General features: G+C 36.8%; 1 protein-coding gene across 5 annotated transcripts in view; it reads right to left on the bottom strand.

Annotated features, from left to right (window-relative positions):
- Window positions 1–22,529, bottom strand: part of fam222aa (family with sequence similarity 222 member Aa) — a 98,824-nt gene that overhangs the window by 25,757 nt on the left and 50,538 nt on the right. For 2 of the 5 annotated variants that reach the window (XM_087252905.1, XM_087252903.1), the window contains one exon: window positions 17,295–17,458. In XM_087252905.1, the coding sequence (XP_087109031.1) occupies window positions 17,295–17,406 (112 nt within the window). In that variant the 5' untranslated portion in view covers window positions 17,407–17,458. 5 annotated transcript variants of the gene reach the window in all.

Below are 22,529 nucleotides of genomic sequence, written 5' to 3'. Positions count from 1 at the left end.
TAAACCAATAGCATTCAGCTGCATGCCTAGCTCCATCTTTTGGTACCCTTTTGTTGTGCTAGGTACCCTTAGTACACTTCGCTTTATGGTACCTTTTGACAGTGGAAACGGCTATAAAATTGTACCGTACCGTGGAAATGGGACAAATATTGTCCCTATAGAGCACTGCAAATTCCATAAAAAGTCAATCTCTTATATATACTGTCAACAACATTCATGCATTCACACAAGTATGGACATTTTAATCTTCAGCAATGACTTCAAATCAATAGTTAATCTTGTTATTTTATGGTTTCTGACTATGCCTTTTGCGGTGCACAGTTCATTTCTTCTTAGCGGCTTAGAAACTCTAGCAATTATTTTTAAAATACTTGCCTTTAATGAAATGTTTAATTCTGTGAATCATTCTGATTAAAATTTCTATGTGGAAAATAAAAGGGAGTCCATTCCTCAAAGACGTGTGCATTTTTTGCCACCCTTTTCATCTTTATTAAGCAGAGCATTTTTCCCAACTTTAAAATCAAAAGAAAAGGTACTTCCCAATGCCACAGAAAAAAGTAATATACTCACTGATGACCTACTCTTCATTCCATTTGTTTCACTGCTATTTCTGATAACATGTTTGTCGTTACATATTTTATGTCTTAACACTTGCCCCAGGACAAATTCCTTCTATATCAAAGATCTTATGAAGTTCTTTATATCCCGAATTCTTCCTCCCTTCTCTCTTGTGTCCTTGGTTCTTATCCTGCCCGCCAACACAAAACACTCCTCTCGGTTTCCTCAAATGCTGTTTTTGTAGGCGTTTCTCTATGCTGAGGTCTACCGATAGCCACCCACGAAACACAAAACAAAACACCAAGCGGTCTATTTCACTTTTATACACCAGGCTCATCTAACTTCAATTAATCCCTCATGCGTGTTGGAATTTCTAGGGTCATAAAATCGACAGCAAAAATATCTGAACATCTTCCTGGGAGAGAGAGAATGAAAAGAGTCAAAGCAAGCAGTATTGGCAAATGCTGAATTAAATATTCAGGTGTATGGGATAAACAAATACTGTAACGTCCATGCTAAATATGACTAAATCACCCATTAAATAATTTGTTGCTCTAAACTTGAAGCTCTCTCTTCCACTAAAGACAAAAGAAGATAATTTATGAATGGTGGTTATTAAACAGTTGGAGGTCCCCACTGATTTTCAAAGTAAGAAAAATACTGTGGATCGATGCAGACTATAAACTTTTTGGAAAGACTGATAAGAGGGTGAGTACAATATGATATACTATTCCTTATTTTTGAATATATTCACATGCAAGGGAAGCAAATTAATTTGGATATAACCTAAAATTTTTAATTTAATTGCTGTGTCTCACATGTACTGTAAAAACAATCTCTGGGCTTCAATTGAAAAGAACTGAAAGAGCTGAGAAGCAGGACCAGAACAAACGCTTCTCCATCAAGAAAAATCTTGGAGAACATCACAAGCCGCTTGATAGAGCTAAAGATAATGAAGAGATAACTCATAATGTGAGCGAGGAAATGAAGAAAAAAAAATGGTTCAATTTCGCTCGTCTCTGATAAGATGACCTCTTTTCGACTGCAAGATTCATATCAGGAAAACTTTTGCACGCACACACACGCATTAACACCAGGTTTGCTACCCTTGTGGAAACTTAAAAATGATATCCCCTTACCTCAACTTTGCTCTCCTAAACCCAATCCTCACAGGGAACATTCTGGATTTTTCATTCTATATGACTTAGTAGGATGTTTACTTTTGAGTAGGCCCACATGGAATCTGTATGCACAGAAATCTGCAGATTTCCACAGATTTTTTTGCCCATATTGTTTATTTATTTACTAAATTTTTGTAAATATATATGTATTCAGTTTTTATATGAATTTTAGTAATACTTTTGACTAATCAAAAGCCAAAGTCAGCTTTATTGTTAATTCAACCACATGTACAGGACATACAGAGAATCAAAATTGAGTTACTCTCAGACCCTAGGTGCTTAACACATAATGTTAAAACAAAAAGTAGAATTTTAAAAAGAAATGACCATAAATACAATTACATATATGACATAATCTAAAAATAGAATTAGACAATCTTAATTTGTAAACAACACAATTACGCTTAAGGGCACATGGCAAGGAGTGCAAAACAGAATATAGTACAAAAAATACAGTATCATGAAAAGCAATATATAGTGCAAAAAGCTTGTAGGTATGATAATTATGATAATGTGACAGTGTCCTAACAATATACATTGAGGTAGTATGAGGAAACTAGCAGTCCAATGTTACACAAAGTGACCGGTGCAGATTAATGAGTGCATGTGTAAATCTAATATGCATTTATATAATTTGTTTGCAGTAATATTTTCAGTATTTTAGTAGATTATATGTAAGATTCACTTTGTAAACCAAATAAGTGGATCTTATTAGATTTGCATTGTAAATAAAAGTTTTAAAATATTTTGATATCATAATTTAAGTTTTAGTTACTATACTGCCAATATTATTCCACAAATTGATATTTTTAAATTTAATTAATTAATTATTATTATTATTTATTTTTTATACAAATTTCTGCGCAGAAATAGGCTCTACTGGCTGTACTCATGAGTCTGTGTGTATTTAGTTATTTAGGTTTAAGTACCCAACAAGATACAAGAACAATATATTGATATTTTGTTTTTCTGCAAAATTTGTGATCTACTTTGTTATACTTGGAAATAATTTTTGGTCTTTTTATGTTAAGGTTCAATTCTCGCTCTTAGCAAACCATTTTCACTATTGCTTCACGTTAATTATTGCTAGTGATGTAGAATAAGATCATGCAGAATATGTAGTTTATAAGTATCAATAAGCAGCAAATATCTCAACAGCATACATGCTAATGAGCATCTAGTTCAGGGGTGACCAAACTTTTTCATATGAAGGGTCAAAAATCAAATCTCACTGATAACCATGGGCCAAAGATACATATACCAAACTATTTTACAATAAAATTACAATAGGTAATTGCCTAATTCATATTATTTTTTCATAATTTAAAAAAATAAATATAAAACTTTACTTTTAATCGTATCTAATGCAGTAAAAGTTTTTTAAATTATAACTTATTCTAATAAAAACCACAAACATTCATGTTTATAACACGGTGGAGTTCAATGCTGATTACACTAGTCAAGCAGAACTCGCCTTTATTTACTCACCAAAGTGTCTGCTTTTTCATCTATGAGTCGTATGTACATTTGAAACAAAAATCTGATTCATTTCCACCATTTAAATTGAACCATTTAATTTCAGATAGCTTTTCTGTAGCTTAACAATAAAACAAACAAATAAAAGGGTACATTAAATGTAAAATGACAATCTCTAAACCATTCTCAGATGAAATGGCAGGTCAAATCAAAGGTTACCAACTTTGGCCCGAAGGCCCTAGTTTGAGCAACTCAGATACAATTAATAGTAAGAATTGGTCCCTAAAGTGTTCGGAATTTTGGGATGATTCTGTAGGGCAGTGAATCATGCATAACATGTAATAAACAACCTACAATCATAGATAAATGCAACAAAGCAAATGTAAAAGTGAAATAAACAGTATATGCTTTATGGTTTTGTAAATGTAAAAACTACTCTGCAAAGTCAACTCTATTGCGGATGCACACACTGCGATATCGATGCTCAAGGACAAACACTTTTTAAAATACACTCACAAATGCGTGATGTATTATATAGAGGGACAAATCTGAGAATTAGATTAAGATTAGAAAGAATCTCAAACCTCAAGGAACAGATGCAGAAAGATCGAGCTGAGGATGTACAGTATATTTCTCTGTGTGTGTGTGTGTCCTGACAGGCTGAGGGAGATCTCACAGTTTGAGTCTGCAGGTAAATAGAAAAAGAGGGCTGCCTGCAGCTAGCCTGGAGCAAGTCTCAACCCTTCTGCTCTCTAATTTAGGAAACAAGGTCTCCTCTGCTTTAAAATGAATATTAAACACCACACACGCACACTCACACACACACATACACACACACACACAAAAGCGCTGGCAAAATCATATTAAGCCATTGACCATTAAGTCATAATTCAGCATCCTTGTAAAAAATTCACTAGACAGCCAAATCACTGAAGCGAACACATTTGCGCGATACAAACAAGATCTATTTTCATCTCCAACACTTGTTTATTTATATCTAAACATGTCTTTGTTTGTCTTTTGACAATGTGTCTGAGAATATTAGACCACAGAGACGTGTAAGGACAGGAAACAAGAAACCCAATCAAGCACGCCGAGTCTTTCATACTAATGCTTCTGATACTAATTTGCAAGAGAGACTGTTAGTGCACACACACTCTTTACCCAGAGGAGAGCGAGTGTGTCAGGCAGGCTATTCTAATTGATGTTAAAGGTCCCAAAGGAGCAACAATGTTAGTTTAGCACGTCATGTACTGTCTGCCTTTATTTCTCTCGCTCTCTCACACACAGACGAACCATGTGAATAGAATCTGTCTGTATTTCTTCTCTAATCTCCTCTTTCATAACACATTACATGGCTGTTTTTCAAGGAGCTAGACAGACAGACAAAGAGAGAGAAAGAGAGACAGACAGATGGCATATAAAGTGTTAGACAGACACATAGACAGACTGAGAAAAAATGCACAGAAAAGACAGATGGACAGACACTCAAGAAGTACATGAGAGATGAATAGACTGAATGACAGAGATGGATGGAAGGATAGACAGACAAACCAACATAGATTGACTAATTGAATGACTGAAAGACAGACAGATGAGGTGACAGGAAGACAAAAGAGATAAAACTACAAACAAACAGACATAGATAGACAAAGATAAATATAAACACACCAACAAAGAGACAAACTGATAGACAGTCAGACAAACAGGCAGGAAGACATTGAGATAGACTGACAGATGTATAATATGAGTGTTATGCGCAGTATAATATGTGTGTTATGACTGACCTTAGAATGTTTCCCTACTGTTTACCACAGACTGTCTATGTTTATGTTACACAAAGAACATAAAGTGTCTATGTTTGAGTGGATTGAGTGTGCCTCAAAGGTGAGTGGGCTTGGCAGACCACCTGTAGAAAACGCTTTTTCATCTCTCTGACAATTGAACTTACTCATAAACCAGGCACTTTCTTACAATCACTCCGTTTAAAAAACAAAAAACAATGTGCATTTATGAAGTGTGCTTCAACACAGGTGAGTGGGCTTGACAAACCACCCATAGAAACACTCTAACTCTAATGCCGCGTTCACACCAGATGCAGATGAAGTGTCAAGCGCAAGTGATTTACATGTTAAGTTGATTCAAAGACACGAATAGACATAATGCGGCACGTTTCACGAAAATGAAGCTGCGTGAGTTGATCGGTTAGCGCATGTCGTGCAAATTGCTCGAGATAGAAAATCTGAACTTCAGCGAACACGATTAGATATCCTGCTGCTTTACACGTGAATGAAACGGCACGAACGATGTGATTCATGCGAATGAAGCGGCCTGAGTTGATAATTTTTTGTGAGTGTCGTGCAGATTGCTCGAGTGGGAAAATCTGAAACTTCAGCAGAGATTCGCACCACGTTAACCAATCATGAGCTTGGGGTGTGATTATAATGTAGTGCCTATTGTTGGTGTCCCAAGGGGAAATTCTCTTGCCAACATCGGATAACAGTTCATCAAACTGGGCTCGGCTCAGTCTGAAAGTTTGAAGCACCGCTGAAAGCCTTCATCATCCAGGTATAGACCATTTCAGGGATGTAAACAATAAAAATGATCCTAATGTATTTTGCAAAGACGTGAATAGACATCCTACCTCACGTTTCACGTGAACGAGGCGACACGAATGATGAGATTCACGCGAATGAAGTGGTGCAAGTTGATCATTTTGCGAGTGCCGTGCAAATCGCTCAAGTTGGAAAATCTAAACTTCAGAGAAGATTCGCACCACGTTAACCAATCATGAGCTTGGGATGCGATTATGACGTAGTGCCTATTGTTGGTGTTCCAAGTGGAAATTCTATTGCCAAAATCGGACAATAGTTCATCAAACTGGGCTCGGCTCAGTCTATAATTCTGAAGCACCGCTGAAAGCCTCCATCATCCATCATCCAATTTTAGGGATGTAAACAATAATAATGGTCCTAACATATTTCCTGTTTTACATTTTTAATTTCCATAGCTCCTAAGAATCCTAAAAGGTCCACATATTGAGGAATAACATTATGACATCTGTTTTAACGTTGAGATATGATTGAATTGCCTCTTGTTATAGTTATTAAAATAGTTTGACAACAAGCAGGAAATGTTTAAAGGCCAATGGCATCACTACATTGAAATGGTCTATAGTTTCTGGAGAAGTTGATGAACTCACAGAGCTGGGTACACCTCTGAAAGGAGCAAGTGGACTCATGGTGCCCACACTGTTTTTCAGCCTTACTGAAGCACATAAAGCACAGATACTATCTCAATTAAATCCATGTTAGCCATAGAAGCTCTGCCCATGACATGAATCTGCATCTATTGTGAATTGAATTTGTGTTTGTGCCAGTGAAGCAAATTTGAAACACAAATAAAGCGTCTATTTATGCGAGAATAACATTATTTATTCACGCATGCCACATCTAGTGTGAACACAGCAAAAGGCCTTAATTATTGAACAACAAACAGTATTGCTTCTTCTTGTTGAATCGCTGAATGTCTTCAAAATAACTTTGGACAAAAGAGTAAATGACTAAATGCAAAAAGTAAACACTGTGACTTCGTATTTGTTACACTGTTTATTCGAGTTTAAATTGTTATGATCTTTTTATTTCTATTGTATTATCTATTTTTACCATTACTACTCAACATATCTCAAGCTTTGGTAGTATTGTTTTTTAGTCACGCCAATACAGCAATTTTGAACTTGAATTTGGCTGACAGAACAACACATAGATGCACAAAAAGGAACTACAGATAGACAGAATGACAGACAGAGAAAAGGATAGACATATACACAGACAGATAAAGCGATTTAGAGTAGACAGACAAAGGTCAAAAGAGATAAACAGGACCGTCTGACAGAGATCAGACAGATATAACATGAAGAGAAACAATGTGTGCGTTCATGTTCTGCATCTTCTAACCCGTCTCCTGGCCCCCAACAGAAGGTCAGTCTCCGAGTGTGATCTCATTTCCTCAGCTGCTCTAGGAGCCTTGGACCCCCTCCACCTCTTCCTCCTCCGCTCCTGCCCTCCCTCCTCCTTTATAACCCATACATACACCTGGGAGGCCCACGCGCCAGCTTAAAGGGCATCTCGCTTGCGTCTGCCAAAGCCTCGACAACAGCCGCTAGCATCACAGGCCCTCTTCCCCACCCTGCTCTGCCCTCTATGGCAATGGCACCCAAAGCACCAAGATGGGCACAGAATGAGTGGAAAGGCTGGTGGGTCCCCAGCAGTGCCCGGAAATGAGCCTCTGGGTGTGTCTGCAGGTTGCTGGCAGGGCAAACAGCCAATCCAAAATCCTGAGAGGCAAAGAAAACGGCAGGACAGGCTACAAAAAGCAGTGAAAAGCCAATACCTGGTCACTTAGTGCTGTTAAAACGAATGCTAATTCAGAGATGTGGGTAATGCAAGCTCTAATGGGCATCAAATGAAAAAAACATCTCTAACACACCTCAGAAACTGATAAAAGGTTTCCCTGAAGACAAATAGCCTCAAGAAAAGCAGGAGAAGAAGAGCAGAGGGCAGCTGTCAATCATCTAAGCTATAAAAAGCTGAAGAAAAGTTGAAACTAAGGGTAAAGCTGTGGTTTTAGGTGTGTTTGTATGTATGTTTAAGCACAACAAGTCTAAATGTGATTTGTTTTCTATCTAGTGACCCCTGCTGGGCTGGAGGATAAGTGCACAGGAGGGCAATTGATCCAAAGACTTGACCCTGGTGACCTCTGAATGCTCAGTCCAATTCTCTGAATGCTCAGTCCAATTCTGAATTCTTGTCAGTATGATGCCGACTTCTGCTTCTCATATGGTTCAAATCTTTCCCATCGGGCCTTCAGAGGTGATAATCTCTCTCTACCGGATTGGATGTTGTGACCCTGCAAATGATGTCACGGTGCCATATGTGCATCTGATTGGCTGCCAAAGCCTGCTGTGACTCAAGGCAAAGAGGGAAGAATGTTGTGGTTGGACCTAAACTGCTCACCAAACACCTTACACAGGTAAGCATGGGGAAGAGATTATTCAGAGCATAATCATGCAGTCAGTACTCACAACACTGTGAAAATAAACTACACTTTAAAGCCCAAAAAGTTAAGGTAACCCAAACCATTTGAGAAAATCGATTGCAACAAACCATTTAAGTTCAAAATCTAATCCCAATCAGTACTGTGAACTTAATCTATTTTAGTAAACAAAGCATTTTTAAAAACCCAATAAATTAAGAGAACTTAAACAAACTGAGTACTGTAAAACTTAAGTTTAGGCAACTCAAATCTAATTTAAAGAAACCGATTGCTACAAACCATATGCTTTAATAACTAATCTATATGAGTTAGGGTTGTGCCAATTTGGCATCGTATGATGTCTAATGTGAAAAAACGCGATGGACGATGGCATCGTTGTCATAGGCAGTGAATTAATTGTTTATGAATAATTAATTAATTCATAACGAAGTATTTGTAGCCTACCGTTTCAACTACCTGACCCGCAAAGTTTTTGTTTTACCCATAACCAAATCATAAAAAAATAAAGATAAGTTATACACAAATTACCACCTTTTAATCACTTTTTCCGTGGGACTCTGGCACGATTAGGCAGAGTGATCTGTGTCTTTATAATGGTGTCGACAAACTTGGTTGGTAAAAACGGTGCACAACCAACAGGAACCAATCAACAGTATCTGAAGTTTTCGCTAAAATTACTGACACTGTGACACCTTACCTGATAGATTCAAAAGAATGAAGAGTCTTTAAATAGAGACAAGATGAATAAAATATTACGTGTAACAACTATGGTGAGACGCGATCCAGTGGTACATCCTTGATACACTGCTGTAGCTCAAACGAGCGCGTACGCTGCAGTGCATGACAGAGTACATGTGTGTGTGGTCCAGTGGTGTACGTTTTCAGTGGAAAAGTGTGGAAGGAGGGCTTTTAAGAAATTCTAGATGAAAAGCCAGTGTAAATGGGGTCTAAGTGTGTATTTTTCAAAAGCGGGTTGCTGCTGCAATGATGGTGGAGCAGAGAGGATTGCGATGCAGGCTCAGCTCTATCGGCCATCGGCACATCATGATGCCCAAATAATAACAGATTAATCTAAAACAAATAAAGGAATGAAAAAGAACAGATGAAAAGAAAGTATAAAGGATGAAACTAAAGAAGGAAAGAGTGTACAAAAAGAACAGAAAGAGTGATCAAAAGAAAGAACAAAGAAAAGAGTAAAGGAAATCATGTGCTAGTAAAGAAAGGCAGAAAAGTACCCAGAATGCATTGCAGAGGTCAGTGCCAGAGTGGCTGTGATGTGTCCGGCCCCGGTGCTCCAGTCCCCAGGGTGCTCCGCGATGAAGGGGGATCTGCCCTCCGCTCAGACTTTCATGTCGCCATCTAAGCTACTGGCAGACAGACACTAGCGGGGGGCTGGACGAAAGCTACAAATGTCACCCAAACAGGGAGATTTAATTAGGAATGACAAGCCCTGACGTGCGAGAGTGCCGCCACATACTCCGAGAATTTAGGCATGCTGAAAGCGAGCGGCTGTGATTTATAATTTAACTAATGCCTGCCGTTTCTTTTTCATTTCTTGGCTAGAAGGGGGAAAACTCAAAAGGCCTCCTCACTGAAGCTAATCTAATACGATATTTTTAAGGGCAAGCGGTCAACGGCTTTTTAAAAAGCACGCCGCTCACTCGCTCTCACACTTTCTCTCTACCTCCACTTTGCAACTTCCCCCAGCTTTCTCCCAGTTTTTTCTGCTCAGACAGGGAAAGAGGTGTGATAATGAAAACAACCTCCTTTCCTATCTCCCACCTCTCTCTCTCTCTCTCTCGCCCGCTAAGCTCCATGCACTCTGGGGAAATTGATTGTCTGGCGGGCCGATCTGAGCGCTCGCAGCTGATGCTGGATCCAGTTAAGTCCTTTTTTTATTGAGGGTACGAGGCATTTTTAATGGGAGCCGCATCAATGAACTGTGCAAGCGCTCTGCATCTGCATGCAGAGGGGGGCTTTTTTACTTTATAGTTATTTAAATTCCTTTTTCTTTCCTTATGCTGGATCAGAGAAGGGCAGCAAAGCAGGTACCCCGTTCACCTCCATCATCTCTATACATGCTGGCTTTCAGATGTACCTCTCTCTTTTTCCAAAAAAAAAAAGACACTAGGGCTGGGCGATATGACAAAAATTCTGTTCTCATCTCATAATATAATATAATATAATATAATATAATATAATATAATATAATATAATATAATATAATATTATATATATATATATATATATATATATATATATATATATATATATAATATTATATATATATATAATATATATATATATATATATATATATATATATATATATATATATATATATATATATATATATATATATATATATATATATATATATATATGACATTTTAAAGTGAATACTCAGAAGTGTTCTCATTCATATGTGATCACATTTCTCACTTTATTTAGAATTTTAGGGCAAATGTTAACTAAAAACATAGAAATATTAAAAATATAGGACTTGCATGTATAACAACAACAAAAAACTTGGCTATATATAAAATAAAATAAGTGTAAATATTGCACTTTCAAGCCATTTTTCCCTTACAATGCTGTTATTCAGGTATCTGTCTGCTTGCAATCTGCTTCTGTGTAATATTGTGTTCATATAAATTAAGGAAAATATTACTGTAAACAATGTATTCTGTGGCACCAAGAAATAAAGGAGAAAATATGAAATGACAGACTTTTTATTTTGCCCATCCGATATACACTCACCACTTTATTAGGTACACCTGTCCAACTGCTCATTAACGCAAATGTTTAATCAGCCAATCACATGGCAGCAGCTGAATGCATTTAGGCATGTAGACATGGGCTGCGTCCGAAACCGCATACTTCCATACTATATAGTACACTAAAATCAGTATGCGAGCCGAGTAGTATGTCCGAATTCATAGAATTTGTAAATCAGTATGCGAGAAGTAGCCGGATGACTTCCTACTTCCGGCGAGATTCTGGAGTGGGCATCCCATGCATGCTGCGCTATCCCATGATGCCCCGCAAGCGAATTCATGAATGAGAGTAAAGCGACGCAATTGACGCAGGTAGGTCATGTGACCATGACAAAATGGCGGATGTAGTATGTCCGAATTCCATTCATACTTTTCACGTTCATACTGTATAGAACGTACTTTTCTAATGGCCGAGTAGTACGTTTAAATTCATATGCAGTACCTACTGAGTAGTAGGCGGATTCGGACGCAGCCATGGTCAAGACAATCTGCCGAGCATCAGAATAGGGAAGAAAGATGATTTAGGTGACTTTAAATGTGGCATGGTTGTTGAGGCAGATGGGCTACAGCAGCAGAAGACCACACCGGATTCCACTCCTGTCATCTAAGAACAGTAAACTGAAACTAAAAATAGGATAGCTATCTTCTGATGGCCACTTCTAGCAGCATAACATGCTATGTCAAAGCGCAAATCTCAGACTGGTCTCTTGAACATGACAATGAGTTCACCGTACTCAAATGGCCTCCACAGTCATCAGAACTTAATCCAATAGAGCAATTTTGGGATGTGGTGGAATGAGAGATTCGCATCATGGATGTGCAGTCGACAAATCTGCAGTAACTGCATGATGCTCTCATGTCAATGTGGACTAAAATCTCTGAGGAATATTTTTAGTACCTTGTTGAATCTATGCCACGAAGGATTTAGGCAGTTTTGAAGACAAAAGGGGGTCCCAACCTAGTACTAGTAATCCGTACCTAATAAATTGGCCGGTGATTGTATATCATCATATTGCACAGCCCTACCGGACACCTGTCTACAGTCCCAGACCAGACAGTGTGGTGCATCCATATATAGTGAAACCACAGAGCAATGCAGACACAGATACTCCAATCAATGACACACACAAAAGTCTTTTACTTATTGTTATGAGCCCGTGCTCTACTGCAGCGATCTCTCAATCAAAAGCAAATGGATGCCAGGAAGGGTGACTGTGGGTGCGTGTGTGAGACAGAGAGAAAGAAACTGTTCTTTTCCTATTGATTTCAGCCTCAGACCCCCACTGGCTCCTTCTCAATACCAAGTCCAGAAAGGAAGCAGCTAAATCCTACTGAAATTGGAGGGAAGGAATCAATTTAAATCAAGCACGGCGGTCTCCATCTCTCTTCTCTTTTCACTCTCATTCTCAGCTTTACTCTTCCATGTAAAACGGTTGATCTTCAAAACTTTGTATTCATTTAACTGCTCATCCATTTTTCAGTTTACTCATTCATTCAGTTCTCTGACCAACCTCCCATCATTTATTCATCAACTATTTGTACTGTTCATTCAACTGATATAATAATTCATCCATTTACTCTTCATCCAGTTGCTCATCCATTCTCATTTGCCACAAACCATTTTTGCTGCTTCGTTCTTTCAATCATACATCCATCCCTTCATTTATCCATCCATTCATCCACCCATGAATCCATTCATATGCTCACTCTTTCCTTAATCCATTTGCTTCATCCATCCAATTATTTATTCATCCATCAACTCCAGAGCATAAACTCCCTTACAAACATCCATCCATCCATCTCCACATTATTTCCTTAATTCATACATCTCTTTAACATCTGCTCCATTTACCTACTTCATTTTGTCCATCCATCCATCAATCCATTCATATGCTCATTCTTTGCTTTATCCATTCATTTGCTTCTTTCCACATATACGATCATTTATTCATCCATCTGCTCCATCCCTGCATGACCTCAATTTCATCCATCTATCCATCCATCCATCCATCCATCCATAAGAAAATCTGCTCAATCATTCCTTCATCCATCTGATCATTTCTTCAACCATATGCTCCATCCATGCATTTCCTTCTCCTTCGTTCTATCCTCCTATTTGTCTGCTCTATCCATGCTTTTACTCCATCCATCCATCCATCCATCCATCCATATGCTCATTCTTTCCTTCAACCATTCATTTGCTTCATTCCACCACATATGATCAATTATTCATCCATCTGCTCCATCCCTGCATGAACTCCAATCCATCCATTCATCCATCCATCCATCCATCCATCCTTTTCTTCATCCATCCGATCATTAATTCAACCATATGCACCATCCATGCATTTACTTCTTTATTTTATCCATCCATTCATCTGCTTTATCCATGCATGAACACCATTCCATCCAACCAATTCATCCATCCATGAATCCATATGCTCATTCTTTCCTTCATCCATCCATCTAATCATTTATTCACCCATCTGCTCCATCTATGCAATTACTAATTTCTATCAATACATCCACCTGCACCATCTATGCATTTACTCCATTCTTTCCATCCATCCACCCATCCATGCATCTGTCCATATGCTCACTCTTTTCTTCATCTATTCATTCAGTTCATTCCAACACCAATCTGATAATTTATTCATCCATCTGCTCCATCCATCCAACCATGAATCCATCCATTTGCTCATTCTTTCCGCCACCTATGCATTTGATCATTTATTCACCCATCTGCTCCATCCAGTCATTTAGTCTTTTGTTCTATCCATCAATCTATCCATCCATCTGCTCCATCCCTGCATGGACTACATTCCATCCATCCATCCATCCATCCTCTCATTCTGTTTTTCATCCATTCATCTGATCATTTATTCACCCAACTGCTCCATTCATGCATTTACTCATTTCCTTTATCCATCCGTCTAATTATTTGTTCATTAATCTGCTCCATTCATGCATTTACTTCATTCTACCCATCTATCTGCTCCATCCCTGCAATAACTCCATTCCATCCACCCATTTATCCATTTATCCATCCACCTATGAATCAATTCATATGCTCATTCTTTCCTCCATCCATCCATCCATCCATCCGTCCATCCATCCATCCATCCATCCATCCGCTCATTCTTTCCTTTATCCATCCATCTGTTAATTTATTCACCCACCATCTCCATCCATCCATCCATCCACCCATCCATCCATCCATCCACTTTTATTTCACAAGAGAAGTTATTTGACTATTTCTGAAACAACGTTGTTCTCAACACACTTCTTAAAACCTCACAATGCAAAGAAAACAAGCAGGTGCCCATGGATGTCCTTTCCCACCCCAAAAAGCTTTTAACCCTTTCCTACTTGTCAAAGAGAAAGCAGAACAATGCCAAGTTGATCAGCAAACAGCAGGAGGACGATGCCATCCTATTACCTTTAAGCTGCTCTGAGCTTAGAGCTGAACCTAAGGGATAGTGGTTAGAAGTTGCATGTTCCTCAGCTTGTCTGTCTGTCCTCACAGTAATCAGCTTGTGCAATACATCCATGCCAAAAACAAAGTGCAAAAAAAAATAAAATAAATAAATAAATTGAAAATACACAACTGAAGGCATATGGAACGTTCTAGAAGGAGGAGGACGACCCCCTCTTCCCCTCTCAACTCTTTCCATTCTTCTCTCCTTCTCATTACAGGAAGAGCTCCCTCAGTTTAAGTCTAATCTGAAGCTTTAAGCAGAGCCCCTGGATCTTTGGTAGGAAAAACAGTAGGCTGTGCTTTACTTTCTTTAATCTCGGAGCCTGCCAGAAAGAGATTTGCCCTGCTGTAAAATTCCTACAAGCCCTGAATAAACACATGAAAATATACACAAATATGCAGTGTGGCGACCAGAGGACCTGTTCTACATGGGTTACTGGTGCATGTGTGTGAAACCGACTTATGGAAAATGAGCAGATTTGTTTCAGCGTTTGTACTGTGTATTTGCATATGCGTGGGTCTGTAAGGACATCCACCACTGCAAATGTTTAGCCAACCTGAAGGCTAGTGTTTGAGCTACAAGCCTTGAAGTCATGGCAGTAAAATATTGTTGTGTGTTCAGTTGCAATGGTCGTTGAACTGTCGTTGAAAGGCCCAGACACTTCTCACGCGAGATGCTTTTTAGTTGGACAAAACGTTACAGGAATAGCCTTGTGCCATCATCTGTTGTCGCTCTGAATAAATTGTAATATCTTATAGTGTACTTTTAGATATGTACTTTATATGCACATCAATTTATTGTGTATATGTGGGTATGTATATGTGTGATTTAATTGTTTGCATCAAATGCCAAAAAAATGTACCTATGCTTACCAATAAAGTCAACTGAACTGAACTGAGAAGCACAATGGCAGGCAGAGATTGAGTAGAGTATAATGGACTAAAGCAGGTTGATTAGCTTTTGTGTAGAGCAGTAGAGTATTTGTTTTCAAACTAACACTTGAGGGCCTGTTTATTTCGGGTATTAGTTCCATCCAACATGAAAATTACTGTACCTCACATGGTTTTAAACCTTTTTGAGTTACTTTCTTCTGAATGCTGGGACCCATCGTCTTCCACAGTACTTTTTTCTTACTATGGAAGTCAACCAGCATTCTTCAAAATATCGTATTTTGTGTTGAACAGAAAAAGAAACTCAAATCGATTTTGAATAATTAAAGAGTGAGTAAATAAAGACAAAATTGTCATTTTTAGGTGAACTATCCCGATAAGATACAAGATACTGATGTCTAAAACATGTTCTCCTTGATCACTTCCACAAAATGAATTTTAGCAGATCTTAAATGACAACACTAGCCAAACAGGAACTTTGCCATTTAAAATTGTAGATTGGTTTGAGGCACAAAGTTCTATTTCAGTCCTACTAAACTAAAAACCACAGTGTTTGGCATTGACTAATAGGACGCAGCTTTTAGAGCCAAAACGAAAGCTACAGCTGTCTGTATCGTGGCCGCTGATTTCTTTCATGTTCATATTTAAAGATTGTGCAATTATTTCATTATATTAGATCGAACGATCAGGGAAAAGCCCATTTATGGACCCAAAATGTACTTTTGGGGTTGTCAAAGATCAAGTAACATGTATAGAATTTCAAGTTCAACCTTATATTTAGGAAATGTAACAATAGTTTATGCTGTTAGCTTTCTAAAGACTACAAAAAAAAAACACTCAAATCACTAAAAAGCAATTAATTGTTATGCTGCGTTATCCTATTATCCTAGGTAGCTCACTGCAACTCTCACTTGGTCGCTTATTATTATTATTATTAATAATATTATTATTATTACTATTATTATTATTATAAACTGCTTAATATTGACCTGACATTCTGTTTCTGTATTAAAACTAAAATAAAGAAATCAGATGTTTAGTGGTGTAAAGTGACAATGTTCTACACCGTTTTTTCACATTTGAGAAATAGAAATCACAATACATTTTTTATACTGACACTGAAAAATGTTTTCTCCTTATATTTAAGACATGTTTGTTGTCTATCTTCTAGCAAAATGAAAAAAATATAATATAATGTTCCCAATCCAAATGAAAAAAGTCTTATTACTAAAATTTCAAAATATGAACTTATACTGCATTTCGTTGCATTGCACTTGTACATGTGTAATGACAATGAAGTTGAATCTAATCTAATCTAAGTATGGTACTTCATCTCAAGGCCTCAATTGTAAGAGATTATGACATTTGGGGATAACTGGAAACAAAAATCACTACAGTAAAATAGTGCAAAATACAGTACGGTAGAGAAAAAAGGAAGAGCAACACAAGGACAAAAGCCAGCAGCACTCGAATCAAGGCTGCAAAAAACAAGATGTTAACTATTCATGTCTAAACAATGCCACTGCGAGCGGAGTGAAGCTTCTTGGGGCATGAAATGAAAGTGATGTGAACATTTCAGGGGTCATGAATGCGCTTCATCATGCTGACATAAAAAAAATCTCCATTAATAGAACAGTGTGAAAGAAAAGTCTATCGTCAAAGTTCATTTAACTCATCCTCACTGTCGTCAGTGCCTAACTACACAGTCACATTTAATTATTCAATCGGAGCGTTCAGCCTCATCGGAAGGAAGTAAATCTAATATACTGTGCCAGCAATCAGCAAGACAAACCAGTTTGCTGTCAAGCATTTGTATTTGCCATTTATGATCAAATTCATGTAAATGTAATGTAAATAGGAGTCTAATGGCAGTGCTCACATTTGCGGTTGATGTGTTGCGTTGGCTCAAGACTCTTGCTGCTGCTGCTGCTGCAGACGGCTGGGTTGTGCTGGGGTGCAGGATTCTGCCTCCTCTGCAGACAGGCCAGCATGACTGCGCACACGCAGGTACAGTTCTACAGACACTGCTTTGCTGAGGCCTACCTGACAAATGAAAAAAACAGATTTGTTAGTGAGGAAACACATTAATGAAGCAACACATGAAGTAACGTTTTTGTTGTTGTTGTTTTTTTTTTCAAAACTTTTCAAAGCTTGACACACGAAATACAGTATTATAAAGTCAGTTGGAGGCTAGAGAACAAAAATACAATTTTACATATTTATATGTATAACAAAGTTACATACTGAAGTATTAAAAAAATTATAAATGTTTAGACTTTAGACTAGATTTTTTTTCTTAAAGTAAAAATATTATTATATTATATTGAAATGTTACTTTTTGACAAAAAAAGTAATAAACACACACACACACACACACACACACACACACACACACACACACACACACACACACACACACACACACACATATATACATATAATATATAGAAACAAAATATATATATATAAATAATAAATAAAAAAATATATAAATAAATACATAAATATAAATACATAAATTTATAAACAAACACAAACATAAATAAATAAAAATAAACTAATAAATAAATACATTTATACATATACATAAACAAATAACTCCCATTTCAAAATAAAAAATTTGAATTATATAAAATAATAAACATAAACTATTTAATTTTAAACAAACAATAAAAATGTGTAACAAAAATAAAATAGCAATAAATATTTCAAAAATAAATAAAATAATATACAATTTTAAGTATAAATACAAAATGTTTAAAAAGTTAAAGTATGTCAAAGTATATAAAGTATATCAATAAAACTGCACAAAATAAAAAGTATTATTAAGCATAAATTAAATAATAATAAAAATAAAATGTAATCAATACAGTGATAACGAAAAACCCTAAAACTATAAAATAAAAATAGCAGAAGAATCTGGAATTGTTGCGAGCCAGATTCAAACTTGTATGCGACAGAGCACAAGTGCTAATCACTAAACCATGGCTTCAACATGTATATATATATATAATTTTTTTTTCTAATTCAGTTCCTTAACTCACACCTGTGCAGCACAGAAGGAAGACACACAAACAGACAGAAGTATGTGAGGCGGAGGTTTAACACTGCTCCAGCTGCCTCACGACTCTGTGGGCTGAATTACAAATACACACCTGCTGTATCACACACAAATCCAGCAACCCCAGCCCTTCCTGGCCATCCCTCGACACCCATCTATCAGCAGCCCATCACTTCCTCCATCACCACAGGAATAAAACACCCAGAACAAAACCCTGCGCTGACCTGCTCCAAAACTGCCTAGTTGTCATTTCTTTGAGGGGGAAATATTACGTCCTTTTTCGGATGTCGTAAAATAAACCTCTAATGTCCCCAGAAAGGGGCATTACGGTGGTGCAGTGGGTAGCACAACCACTTCACTGTGAAGTTTTGGTTTAAAACACCCCAATTATTATTATAAGCAAAGGATATACAGAACACACAAGACATGTCACTCGCATAGTTTTGAATGGGGAAATGTCTAATGGTCAATATGATGATGATGATGAATATCATATGATGATAAATATCATCATCAACCGTTATAGACTGACGGTTCTTCGAGGGAGGAGCCTGGACCAGACTTGTGTTTTTAAGGGTTTCAGCAGATATTGTGTGATTCGTGTATTTTTAAACGAAACTAAAAAGACAGTTGTTGTTTAATTTTATTGGTAATGCTGAATAGGAAACTTAATTGTAAGCTTGGCAAACAGTTTTGGAGAAGTTGATGTTGCCCCATTAAAACACAATGCCCGAGCATACTGCCCGAGAGGTGTTTCAAAGATGGCCATCGAAGTGGAATGACTTGCCTTAAAGGGACTTTGTTACAGCTTGTGAAAGTTTTGGTGTGTGCCTTTAAATGCAAATGAGCTGCTGCTTTCCCGAAGAGGGCGGAGCTTTTACATGCTATTCTGACACTCCAGAAATCATAAAGCAAATTCATTCCAATCCAAACTTTCAGAAATGACCAGTAGCAAGTTAAAGCTTTACATCAGTCATCCCCAACCACCAGGCCATGGAAAGGTACCGGGCAGCACAAGAAATCAATTATTATTTCCGTCTTATTTAATATTTGAGTTTGAATGAGGTCTTATTTTGAAAAAGCTTTTATTTTGAAAAATGACCGTATTCACTTTGTTACATTTTGGTCACTTAAATGGCTAAATTTAACCCACAAGTTAGCAAAATGAGTAGGAAACAGATGTCTTTGGAAAGTTTCTTTGCAAAGAGGAAAAATCCCAGTAAAGGACCCGCAAACTGCCAAGAAAGGGATCCGCAACCCATTTATCAACAAATGACTGTGGTCATGTTCACATATCATGTGCTTTTTTGCACGCAAGTTTGTGATTTCCAATGGAGGTGCACAGCTTGCATGCGCATACCTTATGCCTTTCAGAATGCCATGAGCACACCCCAAGTCACACGAGGAGAACTGACCAATCAGCTTCATTCCAGCTTTGTATGGAATATAACATTTCGGTAGACCAATTATCTCAGACAAACATAGAACACCCAAACTCTGCAGTGCTTTTTCATTTTCTCAATAAATAAAACTTGTATCAGAGTTACAGCAATGCTTCATCAGCTTGTCATCTTCTGAGAAAAATTGTCAAGGGTTGACCGGTCACAGACCGGTCTGTGATGAAAAGTTTGGGGAACAATGCTTTACATGATCAAACCAAATTCAGATGATAAAGAGGAAAAGGCTACAATTTCTAGACTGCACCTGGACGATTCTGAACAGTAAGTAGATACATTTATGTAGTTGTTGTGAAGCAAAGTTGAATAACCTCAATAAATGGCATGATACTTCTCTGTTCTAATGTGCTGGCCTTCACAAATAAACTTTACATTACAAGTACAATTCTCTGAACTGACCAATGTTGTTGAAGCAGTCCAGCATAAAATAAATTCCGCCCAATTATTAAACTTTTTACCAACTTCTGAATGAAGTGTTGAAATTTAACCACAAGGTCCTCAGTGGCTCAGATGCCTATAAAGTCTATAGAGATTTATGTTTGTACATTTGTAATGCTTTTAGTTTTTTTTTCCATGGCCTACATTTTAAATCTCTAGCTGTTAAAGCGGGTACACAAAAAAGTACGGCTGCTGCAAACAAAGATTTAGGGGTGCTAATATTAATAAGACCCCCTTTTGATGTCACTAGTGAGGTGATATCTGAACATTTTTCCACGTGCTTGAAGAAAAGATTTCTGGGTTATGCTTTTTCACCTTTTCTGGCTTGGTAGATGCTCCAGTTATAGCACTTTAACACAGGAAATAAGTCTTTCCTAATATGATGAGGACGTCAAGAGAGACAAACGGAGTCCATCTGTAGTTCAGATGATGACTGAGATGGTGTTTTGTCCAAAAAGATCTCCAGGCGGTTTCCAGGAGTTTCTGTTTGGAGAGTAAATGCCCATATTGTGTGTGGGTGTACTTGTAACATGCTGATGAGTTGGGTGGGGGGCAAATGCCAAGCGCACATCAGGGCCAGTGACGGGCGTAATCAATCTCCCCCCGGGCCATAAATCTCTGGCTGCATTCCTGCTCTGCCTCCCTCCATCTTCAGCTCTTTCGCTCCAGAGGAAGAGGAGAAAAGGCGGCGCTCTGCCAGACAGTCGACACAGGAAACAGCAGCTCTGTTGGAGAATGCGTAATAGGACCATCTGACTGCTTTTCAGGCAGCACTGACGCCCACTAGCCCACACTCAGACTTATCAAAGACAGGAACAGTCCTGCTGGAGTGACTTTAGGTGAAGAGCCTTCAACTGTACCAAACTGCAACTGTTTAAGCGCAGATCAAACCATAGACTCAGACTTGAATTTCAGCACATGTGCAAGCATTGACAATGTGTTTTCAATTGAAATACTTAGGAACCATCCATCCATCAGATTTAGGAACTTCTAATGACCTCCTGAACTTAAAACTCAAATATTTCTATCAAATGAAATATTATGGGTTAAGTTTATTATTTAAAAATATATTAATTATATTTATAATATTTCTGTTGAAAAAACCTTCTCTCCGTTTAACAGAAATTGGGTAAAAAATAAACAAACGGTCTAAAATTTCTGACTTCAACTGTATATTTTTATATATATATATATATATATATATATATATATATATATATATATATATATATATATATATACACACACACACACACACATATACATATATATATATATATATATATATATATATATATATATATATATATATATATATATATATATATATATATATATATATATATATATATATATATATATACATACACAGATGAAGTCAGAATTATTAGACCTTTTGTTTATTTTTTCCCCAATTTCTGTTTAACGGAGAGCAGATTTTTTCAACACATTTCTAAACATAATAGTTTTATAAACTCATTTCTAATAACTGATTTATTTTATCTTTGCCATGATGACAGTAAATAATATTTGAATAGATATTTTTCAAGACACTTCTACACAGCTTAAAGTGACATGTAAAGGCTTAAAAAAAACTGAAAAAAAGAAAAGCAAAAATATGCTGTTACCACTAAGTGAATGACAAAAAACTAAACACTAAATTAAAAAAAAAAAAAACAATAAATTATTATTGTTGATGTTGCAAAATAAGGATTGATTATAAGTGATCTTAGTATCTAAAACAAGGCTGCCCAAACTTTTTCTTATGAAGGGCCAAAAAAACTTAATTGAAGGTAAATATATGAAGCTGTATTACAAAGTTTACAAGAATAGTTTCCTTGTTTATTAGTAAACAAATAGAAAACATTACTTTAAGCATATTAACTAATCCATATATATATATATATATATATATATATATATATATATATATATATATATATATATATATATATATATATATATATATATATATATATATATATACAAACCTTATACTAACAAACTCTAGTTTGGGTATCTCTGATCTAAAAAATGGAGTAAACCTTTATGTTGTTTATATTAAAATAAAACCTGAATGAGTAAACAATTTAAAATTCCTACAAATAACATGCAAAATAACACATCCGACCAACATGTACATTCCTAATAAAAAATG

This window comes from Danio rerio, chromosome 5 (genome assembly GCF_052040795.2).
Source record: "Danio rerio strain M-AB ecotype USA chromosome 5, GRCz13ab, whole genome shotgun sequence".
Taxonomy (NCBI): Eukaryota; Metazoa; Chordata; class Actinopteri; order Cypriniformes; family Danionidae; genus Danio; species Danio rerio.
This window is presented reverse-complemented; position numbering and strand designations above follow the sequence as displayed.